We start from the raw sequence: 13,300 nt of genomic DNA on the forward strand, positions 1-13,300 counted from the left end.
TATAGGAGACATTATGTAAACGATGAAAACAAATGGTCAATATATCGCAAGTGTTTTTTTTTTTTAAAGAAACAGATATAGAATAGAAGGAAAAGAGAGAAAGAGAGAGAGAAAGCGAGACAGAGAGAGAGAGAGAGAGAGAAAGAGAAAGGAAAAGAGAGAGTGAGAGAGGTAGAACGAGAGATATGAAAAAAGAGAGATAGAAAGAGAGAGAGAGAGGTAGAGAGAGAGAGAGAGAGAGAGAAAGAGAAAGGAAAAGAGAGAGTGAGAGAGGTAGAACGAGAGATATGAAAAAAAGAGAGATAGAAAGAGAGAGAGAGAGAGAGAGAGAGAGAGGTAGGTAGAGAGAGAGAGAGAGAGAGAGAATTAAATGGAAAAGACAGAGAGGATGAAACAGAACAGGAAGTTGTAAATTTGAGATACAAATGAGACACACATATTAATATTACCTGTGGAGAGAGATAGGGAATTTCCCTGTAAGTGCAATACAGAATGGATTCAAAGATATTTTGTCAGTTATTAGTTTATTAGATAAGCGGGAAAACCGAGAGACTAGTAATATGGCAGAGCACTTTTCAATTGAGGTTGGAATAAAATATGGAATGGTATTTGGCTATGGTAGTCATAGTGACAAAATCAACTTATTAATTAAATGGGACGATGAAAAGGAACGATCGAACGCGAGATGCACAATATAGCAAAATGTCATCATGATAATACTCCTGGGAGAACCCAGTGATAATCTTCTTAGTCCGTTGCTAACAACATGAATACAAAAAAGCATATAATGATTAATATTATGACAAAGCCCAATCTAAACTCTGTCAGCACTTTGGCTACAGCAATATATTCCTTGGCTGAGTTGCTTGGCAACATAGGAAACAATGCTACGCATGCGCATTCCTGTCACGACGCCACCCCCAAAGTTTTTATCACTCGCAAAGAGAGCGCGCAAACGCCGAGCCATTTCATTCATCCGTTATCATTTGTAGACACCCCTGTACACTTTTTCAGGACTCTAATAATACTGTGGCGGATCTTCACGAAATTGATTTAATCTTTGGATATTCATTTTTCACCATTCCAAGACTAAGTAAGTGTTTAGCTCATCTGCTATTTTGTCAAGAATGTTATCATTTATTTTCATAAGGACAGTGAAGGAGTCAATAAGTTACATTACTAAACAAATATTTTGATTATTCAAAACTTCAAGAATGTGATTATCTAAAAAAATGAATACAAATAATCCTAGGTCGGGTGATAGAAATTTAAGAAGAAGGCAATAAATAACTTTGAGAGAAAGATGATGTACGAATTTTCGGCTGTAAGCTTTGTCAAGGAAGATTAACCCCTCATAAAAAGTTATGCAATTCAAGTTCTAGCTTTGATATAGTCTCGTTAGTAAATTATTTAGCTTGACGTTGGTCTTCATTTACAATAATGCCCCATTTGGAATGATTATGTAATCATGTGCAGAACCCCTAAACATGGGGCCTAGTCAAAAGAAAAATGTTGCAAAATGCATTGTTATCGTCAATAGTGAATTTGTAATTTGTTTGGAGGATGAATTGTGTTTTGGAAAATATAACGACGCATTTTGCAACATTTCTTCTTGACTTTGCCTCATATTCAGGTGCAAATGTACTGCATAGTCCATGATTACATAATCGTTACAAATGGGTCCTCATTTTTAAAGGGAAAGAAACAGGCCTCTCAATGATACCAACGTCTGGTATGATAATATACTACAAGAGAGATATCAACGCTAAAACTTGGGTTGTTTAACTTTTTGTTTAGAAGTTTATATACCTTTGTATGTGTGAAAGAGTCATTGATAAAAGAAAACGACGCAATTTCTGATGATAAACTTACTTAAAGGTAATACAAAGTTTTGGGATGGGGTCATGAATTTTTATATTCAATTTTTCTTGTGCTTATAAAACATCTACAGGGGCATCCAAATATATCAAAATTGTAAAGAATCACTTTCCACCCAATTTTCAAATTTCCCAAAACTTTGTATTACCTTTAAAGGTAGTGTATCACCTTTGCAGCCAACTTCAAATTCTGTAGAACTTTGCAGGAATTATGAATATGTCACGTTTACTTTTTAGACTTCATTGTCAGACACTATTGAGTGACTGTCTGACTTATTTTTTTTTCTTTGGTAATAACATACATAAAATGAGCTGTAAAGGGTCCATGAGCATTTGTTTACATGAAAAACATAATATTAAACTGATTGAATCTTAGCGTAGCACAAAATGTACGATCATTCGGTACAAGGGTCTGAAAATCAGAATATTTAATTAAACGACCGCGATCGCTAAATTCAATACAACAATTAGCGGTCGGTCTTTTTACCCTAAAAGACATTTTCAAGCCCTTTTGTTTTGAGTGAAGTTCTAAATTAGCATTATCTTTCAAATGCCGTCATAATTGAATCTTTTCATTTTGTTCGCCTGCAATTGGGACATAGTACCTTACAAACTGACAAATATCATTTTTGTCACAAGAATAACAAGGAAGGCTCATACATGGAGTCGAAGAAAATTTATTTCAACTTGCACAAAATATTCGAGACAAATTAAATGTCTGAAAGACTGATGGGATAGGCCTACAACTGTTACCAAATATGAAAACGATGATATGTTTTAGGGTGAGAAGTCACACATTATCTTTGATTTTTATGAAATAGAATGATCAGAATATGAATCAATGCAAATGTAAAAATAGGCGAATCCTTTTATTTTAATAAAGTTGCTTCACGAAAATTAGTGAAGTAAAGTAGGTAGAGGAGAAGGTAAAGAATATGAAGAATTACCAATCCTATTTATGAACGCATGGCATGTGATCATATTCTTAAAGGTGATACAAAGTTTTGGTTTGGGGTCACGAATTAAACTTATTGGAAGCATATGCGATCTTTAATACAATATTCAAAGACCATTGTCGTGGTTGAAGTCGAGTCTAAATCGTGAATAATAAACTCTTTATCTTGTATAGCTCCCTCTCAAGAATGATATTACTTTAGCTTCAAAACAATGTTTCTTGACTAAAATCGACCGATTTGGAAATTATCTTGGGGGCTTTTCATCAACATTTGCCTGCCAACAACTGCCAGCACTGACTAAATTTGACTAATCAGAGGCCTGTAATATAGTCGGTGACAATAAAATGGCCCATGAAAATGATATAAGTCGGTGAAAACCACCGACTAATTGTTTCATGAAACACCCCCAGAAGTGCATATTCCGAGATTTTCATGGTCGCAGCTACCATTGTATTGCCGTATAGGCGCTATTCGAAATTTATCTGGGCACCGATAAATTTGATACTTTAATTTCTCGAAATCCTTGGCGTTTTAGAGCCCAATCTTTAAATCATAATCCAATCCTTTTGAAATATTACCTAAAATTTGAATTACATTTAAGAATAGCACACAACATAAGCCCATTCTCTTACGAAATTCTACAAATTTCTTCTAATTTGCTATTTTTCTGTGTTTGGGAAGGTTTGACATTTCATGTTCTTTGCAAGCATTGAGATTTTACTTTTTTGGTTGATATGTTTTAATTTTTTTTGTTAAAAAGATTTGTAGGCGAATTTTGTTTTTTGCATTTATGGTTGCAATGTTGGTACATTTGTGGTGATTTTATCTTTTCCGGGGGCGATTATCTGTTATTGTTTATTAATTGGACATTATTTTGTGGTGGATTAATTTAACCTTCGTAGGCTCTACAGGACCAACGGACCATATTAGACCTTTTTTAACGGCTTCTGACAAGTATTTCATGATTGGGAGCGTTCCTACATCCGACCTCCGAGATAGTGAAGTACCATCCCTCTCTGCGAAAATGATTCAGTGATCCTCCCCCCCCCCCAAAAAAAAAAAGGAGCCCTTTCCCTCTTTTACAGCAAATTTCACGGGACGATGGAATTGAATTTCGGTCAAAATATCAACGCTGTGTAACAATGTTTGTGTATCATCAGTTACTATGACAATACCATAAAGTAAATGTCAAGTGTTCACTTTTAATTTATCCCCAAGGAAAGGTTCGTAGTTTTAATCTCACCTAATGATAGAATTACGACAAGGCAATTATCTTAACTTCAGTTTAGTCTGCAATGGGATGACGCGCCGTGTTAATTAGTGCCGACAAGGTGGACGTGGAAATAACGAGGCATAAATTGCAATTTCTATACTATATGCCATCAGAATGGTAATAATGATACTAATTATGATAATAATGATACAAATAATGGTGATGATAATAATTCGCTATCCTAGCAACATGTTTTTGTCAAATGAGTTTTTCACATTTAAAGTAAGAGCGTAAAATATTAAAAAGACATAACAAATCAAATGCTGATGGCCTCGGCTTTTTTCTTCCAGTTATTCTTCGGCTAAAAAAAAACTAATCGCCCTATACTACAACTGCTAAAACTGTCTCAATTTTTGTTTCTTTCATTCCTAGGTCAGCAATAAATCAGAATGGGGGCCAACATGTTCTACCTGGCTGTAACACTTTTCTGTGTGTTGGGTGAGTACATAATAAAACACTGGAGGAGAACCGTCGTGAGATGGGGAAGAGAGAGAGAGAGAGAGAGAAAGAGAGAGAGAGAGAGAGAGAGAGAGAGAGAAGGATTTTTTTTTTTTTTTTTTTTTTTTGGGGGGGGGGGGGGGGGGTTCAATCACATTAACCTGCGACAGTTAGAAATCACACCCCCTTCATCCCCGAAGCAAAAGAAAATAGGAAATAAGGTTTTTTAATTTGCAGACGATGGTTCAGTACAAAAGGAAGACACTATAATACAATTAGAAATAATAATAATGATGTAATGATGATGAAGATATCAATAATAATAATGGTAATAATAATATTAATAATAATAATATTAATAATAACAATGATAATTTCAATTCTAACAATAATTACAATAACAATGAGTCTACGTCTTATTTGTTCCCAAACCCTTGTATAATAATACTAAGTAATGGAAACAGACATTCAAATATCAAATAAAATAACAGTTTTACTTATTTTATCCTGCATCAAAAATATTTTTTTTTTTATTGGTTAAAAGCGTGTCACATGATCAAAAATAAACCAACTATTTACCCAAGCCGTAAATAGTACCTAAACTAAAAGAACAATTTACGGCTGGGCAATTTGTCAAAAAAAATATTTATGAGAAATATATATTTCAAGTTTTATGTTTATCATTTGATATAAAACAAATATACCCTGCCTTCCTTTCGAGGTGCTGGTTACAAGAATGGGCTTCGGTGACTCAAATGGTACTATTGGAGTCACCTCTTGTACATAGTTGCTAACAGAACTAAGTCAAGACAATGTATATTTGATTATTATTCAAATCGAGAATGATTGCAACCTTTCTTTCGTGAAACTATTTCAAATAAAACCTTTTCTGTCCTCTTACTCCTCGCATTACACATTGGCTTATGTTCGCTCAATTAGTTTTTCAATTGACCCTGGATAATAACCCCCCCCCCCCCCATATCAACTAGCCTCCGAGGACAATAACCCTCAGGAAATTACCCCCATGGACAGTTGCACCGAGTAAATTACCCCATAGGACAATTACCCCCGGTAGATAACCCCGTAGGACAATTACCCCCGGAGAAAAATTACCCTCCGGAAAATACCCTCTACGCCGAACCCCCCCCCCCCCCGTGTGTGTGTGTGTGTGTGTGTGTGTGTGGGTGGGGGAGGATGGAGTTGTAAATGATATCTCGTCCTTTGGCAATTTTTAAAGGGGGAATTATCTTAGGGGGTAATATTCCGGGATGTTATTGTCCTCGGAGGTGGGGGGGGGGGGAGTTTTTGTTTGTTTGGGGGGGGGGGGGTATTGTCCTTGGGGTTAATTTTCCGGGGGTGATTGTCTTAAGGGTAAATTTCCTGAAACGATTCTTGCATAGTCCATTCAATATGAACTCTTCATGACGCATTGGAAATACGTAATTATGACATTAATTTCTTCATGAAATGTCCAGGAGGAGCATTCCTTGTCAAAGCCGACGGAGAAGCAACCACCCCCACGCCAGCTCCAACTATCGCAACAGGTATGACATTTGAATTGAATTCGAAATTGAATTTGAATTTATTATTACCAACCATCATTGACATTATTAGGTCGATCAATATTTGTTGTAAGATGACAAAAACTGAGAATAAAGAATAGCAACAACTTATACGTTTGCAAATAACAATGTATTTATGTTTACATTATAATATTATATTTTTCACTTATTGGTGGACACAGGTAGGCTTATTTTATCCCGTTGTATGTAAAGCGCCATTCACTGCGGAGAACTGCGTCAGACACTGGCTTGGTCTTTGACGCACCGTTGACATCTTACGAAAAGCGAGGGTAAAAAATGCCTTGAATCACCAGCGTACGTACGCACTAATTGACGCATGTAATAACGCATTCCTACGTCAGCAAACTGACGCCTCGCATGCGTCTAGTATTGATGAATGAGGAACTGCACAGTCGTTGAAGACGTTGGTTGTGAGGATGATGATGATGATGATGATGGTGATGATGATGATGATGATGGCGATGATGATGATGATGATGAGGATGATGATAATGATAATGATAATGGTAGGGATGATCATGATGATGATAGTAAAGATGATGAAGATGACAAAAATTGATTACGATGATAAATATAATGATGATGGAGATGACGAAGGTGATGGTTGAAGTGTTACTGAAAGCGACCTTGATGATGTCGATGATGTCGATGATGTTGATGGTGATAGTAATGATGATGACGACTTTGATTGTGGTGAATATGATGATGATGTTGATGATAATGACAATAACGATGACGACTTTAATTCTGCAGCTGCTGAGGATTTTACTTTCTTTTAATTACTTCCTAAAAATCAAATAAACACAAGCATTCACCATGGACGTTTGTTTCAAACGTTGTGGGTAGTTTTCGTGCAATTGCAGAGTATTTCATTTTTGGGGGAAATTTCTTCTATAAATTTTTTCCAAACTGATACAAAACAAAATGAGAAAGCTCAAAAATTCTTTTTGCATCCGTATGAGAAATTAAAAAAAAAAACATCTCTTTAAAACCCACATTATGATTACGTGATATATTTCCAGAAATGACGACAGATGGCGTTTCCACTTCTGGCCATTCCACTTCTGGCAATTCAAGTTCTGGCTCGACTGGAAATAGTAAGTTTTTTTTTGCAATTTGTAAGGTAATAACTCTGAAGAAAAAATGTATATCTTGTACAGGTCCTCCAAACATACCTGGGGGTGTTTCATAAAGCGAACGACTTGTATATGAAGTGCCAGATAGGATGCCCAAAGGTTTTTCTGATATTTTCAATAACCTCAATTAAATTATGGCAAAAAATATACTTTGCATTAAAAATGTTAGCTATCATGAGAATGTTAATCTACATCTGCTCAGTTTTACTTTAGTTGATGTATTTAATAATGATTGAGCATCCCATTTGGCTTTTCATATACGAGTCGTTCGTAAAGTCATGCGTTACTTTACGAACAGCATTATGAAACACCCCCAGGGTAACTAAAGATTTTTTTTTCGGCGGTTGGGGGTGGTTGTCACATGGGTCATGCTTTTTGGATATGCCTCTGCATGTTATATTCGATGCTATAAGTACGGCACTTATAACCACTTTGTTCATTCATGAATCAGATAATATGATTTCTTTTGAGAAAAAACCCCAATAACAATGCATGTGATTATGTTTATTTAATTGAATCATTAATCGGTTTATACAGAAAACAAACACAAATTTAAATGACTTTATGTGCAAATGGGAAACGATACGAAAATAGATGGTTGAAATTCTAAACCATTGTGCTTGTCAACTTAAAACATGGAATAAATTTATTATCAAATTGAGATTGGGGAGGAAATTTTCATTCATTACGAATTGTACACTACGAAATGTTTTGGATTAAGAGTGCTTAGAAGAAGAAAAAAATATTTCTTGATTGATTCCATCCCACAAAGTGCAAAAGTTGTTGGGAAATTTTGAAAAATGGGATTCGGAAGATGGGAACATAAAACCCAACTTCTTTTAAACATCAAATAAAATATACATTGTACATACTTTTTTTCTTCTTGAATCCCCCTCTTTGTCTGTCTCTTACTCTTCCATTGTTTGATTCCAGTGACAACCAGCATGGTAACTGAAGCTGCAGGGATTACCAGTGGTGGAGGGGTAAGCTGCAGAAACATATAGATGAAAATTGTTATTAAATGATTATAAGCTGTTGAGAGCGAAAACAAAAAGAATGTTAACTCTACGTTAAACGATATTAGTTAACGCCCTCCTGACTCTATGCTGACAATAATCTAATTGTTACACCTACAACCAACCACGCTACGACTTACACCATCGTGTAACACCAACAACCAACCACGCTACGACTTTCACCATCATGTAACACCTACAACCAACCACGCTACGACTTTCACCATCATGTAACACCTACAACCAACCACGCTACGACTTACACCATCGTGTAACACCTACAACCAACCACGCTACGACTTACACCATCATTTAACACCTACAACCAACCACGCTACGACTCAGAAATTTTATTCCGCCACTCCTCCTTTATCAATTTCTGTATATTCCACTGGGGTAATACATAGCTATATGGTTTAAGATCAAATAATTTGATAAATTATTGATAGTTAACAGGACACACACGAAAATTGCTTGATTTGCACTTTGTTCTAAGGCTAGAAAGCATCATTTTTTGTGCAAATCATTTTCCGCGAGGTTTTCGAAAAAAATCCAGTGCTCACTCCAGCGTAAAATATCATCAACTTGTTTGTAGTGCCATTCGATTGAATAGACGTTCATCGGTAATTTCATAGGGAAAATTCATGCACATATCTTGAAATTATGATTCTGGAGGATACGTTCAAATTTAGTTCTCTGTAATACAGATATCGATTTTGCGGGGCTAACGATCAACAAAAGAGAATTCCGGTTTTTGAAGAAAAAAACGGAATAATGAGAAAATAAGATCAATGAAATTTTGAGCTCAATCATATTGAAGATAAAGACCCGTTCTGGTCATGCGATTGCATTGTGAAAGAAACGTTGTGGAATCGATCAGAGAAAGTTGATCATCTAGCATATAAGTATTGGTGTGTACTGAAAGGTTCTGGAATCATCAAAATGATAAGAAATTTGGCCCAGTATTGGTAAAGTTACAAGCACTGTACACAAGATGTAGGCCTGACTACGTGACACGTGCGCGATATCTATCCGGTCCATATAGATTTAATAATTTACCAAATATATATATTAGTAGGCGGTTTCTTGGCAAATTTTGTATCATCACGTATTTGTAAAAACATTTCTTTCACATGATTGGTAATAAGAGCTTCCATTTCATTTTTTGAGGGGGGGGGGGGGCATTTCCAAAACTGGTCCTTACCTTAAAAAGAATTTTGAAAACATTTATTCCTCACTTAATACCGGGGTGAACTTCCAAATTAATTCTTGTTATTATTCATGTTGTTGTTGTCAGAATGTGCAATGCCTGGTTTGTACAGGAGACATGGATAGTACCTGTAACAGTGATGAACCTGTCAGCTCTATGACCGGTATCGTAAGGGTGGATACATGCCGATCTTGCAGGGTAAGTATACACGTGCTTTTGTCCGCACGCGCGCGCGTGTGTGTGTGTGTGTGCGTGTGTGTGTGTGTGTGCGTGTGCTAGATTTTTGCTTTTTTGTTTGTTCTGAACGGAATTGTTTAATGAGATTTAAATAATTTTTTATTAAGAACCAAACAAAATATACATAAGGTTTTTTTTTGGGGGGGGGAGGGGGTAGGGAGGGGGTTTTATGGAGAGGGGAGATTTTTTAGGGGGAGAAAAGGGGTATTGAAGTTGAGAGGGAGTTTGAGGTATTTAATGCTAAATTGTTTCTATTCTGTAATTTTTTGTCGTATTATTTAAAATGTATGAGCTTGTTTTTTGTATTATCTAGATTTGTATTATCTCTCGATCAGCATATCCTACCCTGCACATATAAACCATTTTAAGTGTATAGGTCAGTTAGCTCAAGAGGAATATTCATCTGTTCATAAACTCTCCTCACCTGTTTTTTTTTTATTTTTTAATATATGTTTCTGTGTTTATATGACTACAGGTGAACAAAGTTGATGGTGGAAAGGACACAAACATCACAGCGATCTCACGGCTATGTAACATGACTGACGCCTGTCCATCGGACCTCGCTGACCCAATGGATTTCCGATGCAACGAGGCCGCCTCCATCCGTGCCTGTGAATGGTGCTGTGTCGGTAACAGCTGCAACAACTTTAATCGCAACGGCGGCAACGCCCTGGTGGCAGGGCTGGTCATCGACGGCTGGTCAACCAACAAACTACTCTACGTTGTCATGTCCGCGATGGCGGTATCGATGTCCATCCCAACCATGGGGTAAAGCCACAGAGGCTGAGGCGTAGTGGGAACGGTTCGAATGGAGGTATCGGATAGGCGAGGGGGGGGGGGGGGGGGTGAAACCAAAATCATTTTCTGGTAAATTTGGAGGGGTAGGCCTTTACTGGAGTGTATTTTTATTCTGCAGGGGGTGGGGGTTCTTACCACAGCAAAATATCATGTAGACAAATCAAGTTTCTGATATCGATCCATCCATAGAAAAACAAAAAAATTCAACGCTCTTTATTTTGTAACAGACAATTAGAGCGCCCACAGATCTTGACAATGGAGATAGATTCATCAATACTTAAAACGTAAGGCCCTACGAGGTCGATTAAATGATCATTAATTATGTAAACATCGTCCTTCTAACAGCACACCTTCGACTGGAGACGTTGCCTTTGACGTAGTGAGTGTATGTTCCCGTAAATCTCTGCCAAGGGATTGGGGGGGGGGGGGAGGGGTAAGACTGGATGCAATATCACAACTTAGACAAGAAAATAAAGAGATAAAAAAGAGAAACATGTTTTCACATGCGCAGTGCCTTTCGAATCATAAAATATTAAGGGGTGTGATAACCAAACTGAGGTATATTGTTTGTGTTATGTGAGATTGCGTTTTTAATAAGGGGGTGGGGCAAGGGTTAGTTTCCCTCCTAAATCCGCCACTGATATCTAGGGGGGATTTTTAGAATCACAAGAAAGGATATTTTAGTGTAGGGATTTATTATTATTACTATAATTATTATTCTTATGATATTATTATTATTATTATTATTATTGTCACTATTATTATTATTACTACTACTATATTCCCACCACTACTACTACTACTACTACTACTACTACTACTACTACTACTACCACTACCACTACTACTGGGCATATTTGGCGTCATCTGTGGCTTGGTGGGGAAAATAAACTGAATCCCTGTGCCCCCCTTTTTTCTTCAATTTATAAATATGTTTGAGAGGAATTGTTTCTGATAACAGGTTTTATTGTGTGTATTTGAATGTATGATGAAATCTTGGTCAATGCCTTAATGTGATTTAAGCAAGTATCACAATAAATCAAGAAGATAATAAAGTGGCATGGTGGCTCAGTGGTTAGAGCGCCCGCCGCCTCATGAACAGGAGGTCGTGGGTTCGAACCCCGGCCGAGTCATACGAAAGACACATAGCAATGGGACCTTCTGCATCTGTCCGTGACGTACAATCACCAGCATCTGGTTGTCGCGTATGTTGGGTTTGGGTCAAAACGCTAAACACGCCTAAATATTGAAGTGTGCTTCAGCTACAAGGTTTTTAATGTCTAATGAGTCCAATTTGATTTTAAAAGTTTTCACATCGGGTGAGTTTCTTGTTTCCTCATGATGATTCCATTCGGGGACACTCAGCTAGACGCTCAGCATTATTAGATTGGAGAAGGGTAGTAATAACATATTATGTTCTGCAGGGCCTGCTGGAAGAGCAGTTCATAATTGAAATGGCTACCTTGGGTAAATAAAACGTTATTATTATTATTATAAAGTACGATTCGTTGCATATACTGTAAGCGTGTGTTGGAGAATAGGGGATTGTCTTATCATTTCTAAGGTGTCGTCGGCAACATTTCACCCCTCCCCCAACAATTCGATACTTGCACACATTGTATTTAGACTTTGAAATAAGACGATGTGCATTCTTTGAACACAGTCCATGACAAATCGTATAAATATCTTTGAAAATTCAAGACCTGTTTTCTTTTGCTAATCATTTTGTAAATATGACTGCACTGTACGTTTCTGACTAATATCATGCACCTTTATGTTCTTGATAATTTTGTCTTTAGAATTCTCATAGAATTTGTCAGAATCGAAGGGAAATTAAATTGCTCTAGATTATTATAATAAAAAAAATACTTTCATTTGGGTTGTGTATTAAGCTGGTTACGTACATTTCCGTTGTTGCAACAATTTTCAATAATTCATATATCAATTTTAGCTGTAACTTCTAAGTTAAGCATCTGGAAAATGCAATGTAGGCCTATAGATTGCATTTGTATTCACATTTAACTTGAGTATGTTAATGTGATTGCAAATTCTCAGAATAAGGCAAACAACAAATATCGAACAAAATTATCACAGAAACTAACAAAATAATCATTTACACTTTCCAACTCATGACAGAATGTTATGGTAATTTCAGAAGGATGTAAGAAACAGAGGTTACGGCCCAAAATCGGTTGGTCAGGTTTTGAATAGGTTTGATGATGAGACTGAGGTATACGACGATTTATAAACTATAATTCGTACACAAGATGAATGCTTTTCCGTCCAAAATAGTCATGAACATGTACTAATATTAGATAGAGGGAGGTAGAGACATATAGAGAGAGGGAGTCGACAGGTTAATACCATATGTGAAAAATTTATTTTGTTTATCTTCTTTTAATATTTATGCAACTGCTGTTTATATACGTCTTGACGATTGTGTGGAATAGTGTGTTACAATATCTAAAGATGATGCAATAAATTATTATCGTTTGACGTGATTGCCGATTATTGTACATTTGTGTTCATGTTTTAACAATGATAATTTGTACAATCTGATCAAATAACGCACTTTATCAAGTAGAAAGCTTGTAATATAAGATGCAATATCGCTAAATAAGAATTAAACTAGAATATGAATTAATTATGAAAATAATAAATTTACACTCATTTATGCGTTTTAGGATTGGAAATATTCAGTAAAAATGTTTTAAATAAGCTTTAAGCATGTATATTGCCTGTATGATTATAGACGATTTATAATTATTGTTATCAT

The 13,300-nt window shown here is 36.2% G+C and overlaps 1 protein-coding gene across 1 annotated transcript; it reads left to right on the forward strand.

The window, feature by feature from the left end:
- The first annotated feature begins 954 nt into the window (after nucleotides 1-954).
- On the forward strand, nucleotides 955-11,010 carry LOC100891452. Its single transcript, XM_030985066.1, has 7 exons — nucleotides 955-1,093; nucleotides 4,479-4,544; nucleotides 6,020-6,088; nucleotides 7,150-7,224; nucleotides 8,197-8,246; nucleotides 9,577-9,687; nucleotides 10,202-11,010. The coding sequence occupies exons 2-7, from the start codon at nucleotides 4,496-4,498 to the stop codon at nucleotides 10,496-10,498; spliced, it is 651 nt and encodes a 216-aa protein (XP_030840926.1). The 5' UTR covers nucleotides 955-1,093; nucleotides 4,479-4,495; the 3' UTR covers nucleotides 10,499-11,010.
- The last annotated feature ends 2,290 nt before the right edge of the window (nucleotides 11,011-13,300 follow it).

This window comes from Strongylocentrotus purpuratus, unplaced genomic scaffold, assembly GCF_000002235.5.
Source record: "Strongylocentrotus purpuratus isolate Spur 01 unplaced genomic scaffold, Spur_5.0 spur5_scaffold_14, whole genome shotgun sequence".
Lineage (NCBI taxonomy): Eukaryota > Metazoa > Echinodermata > Echinoidea > Camarodonta > Strongylocentrotidae > Strongylocentrotus > Strongylocentrotus purpuratus.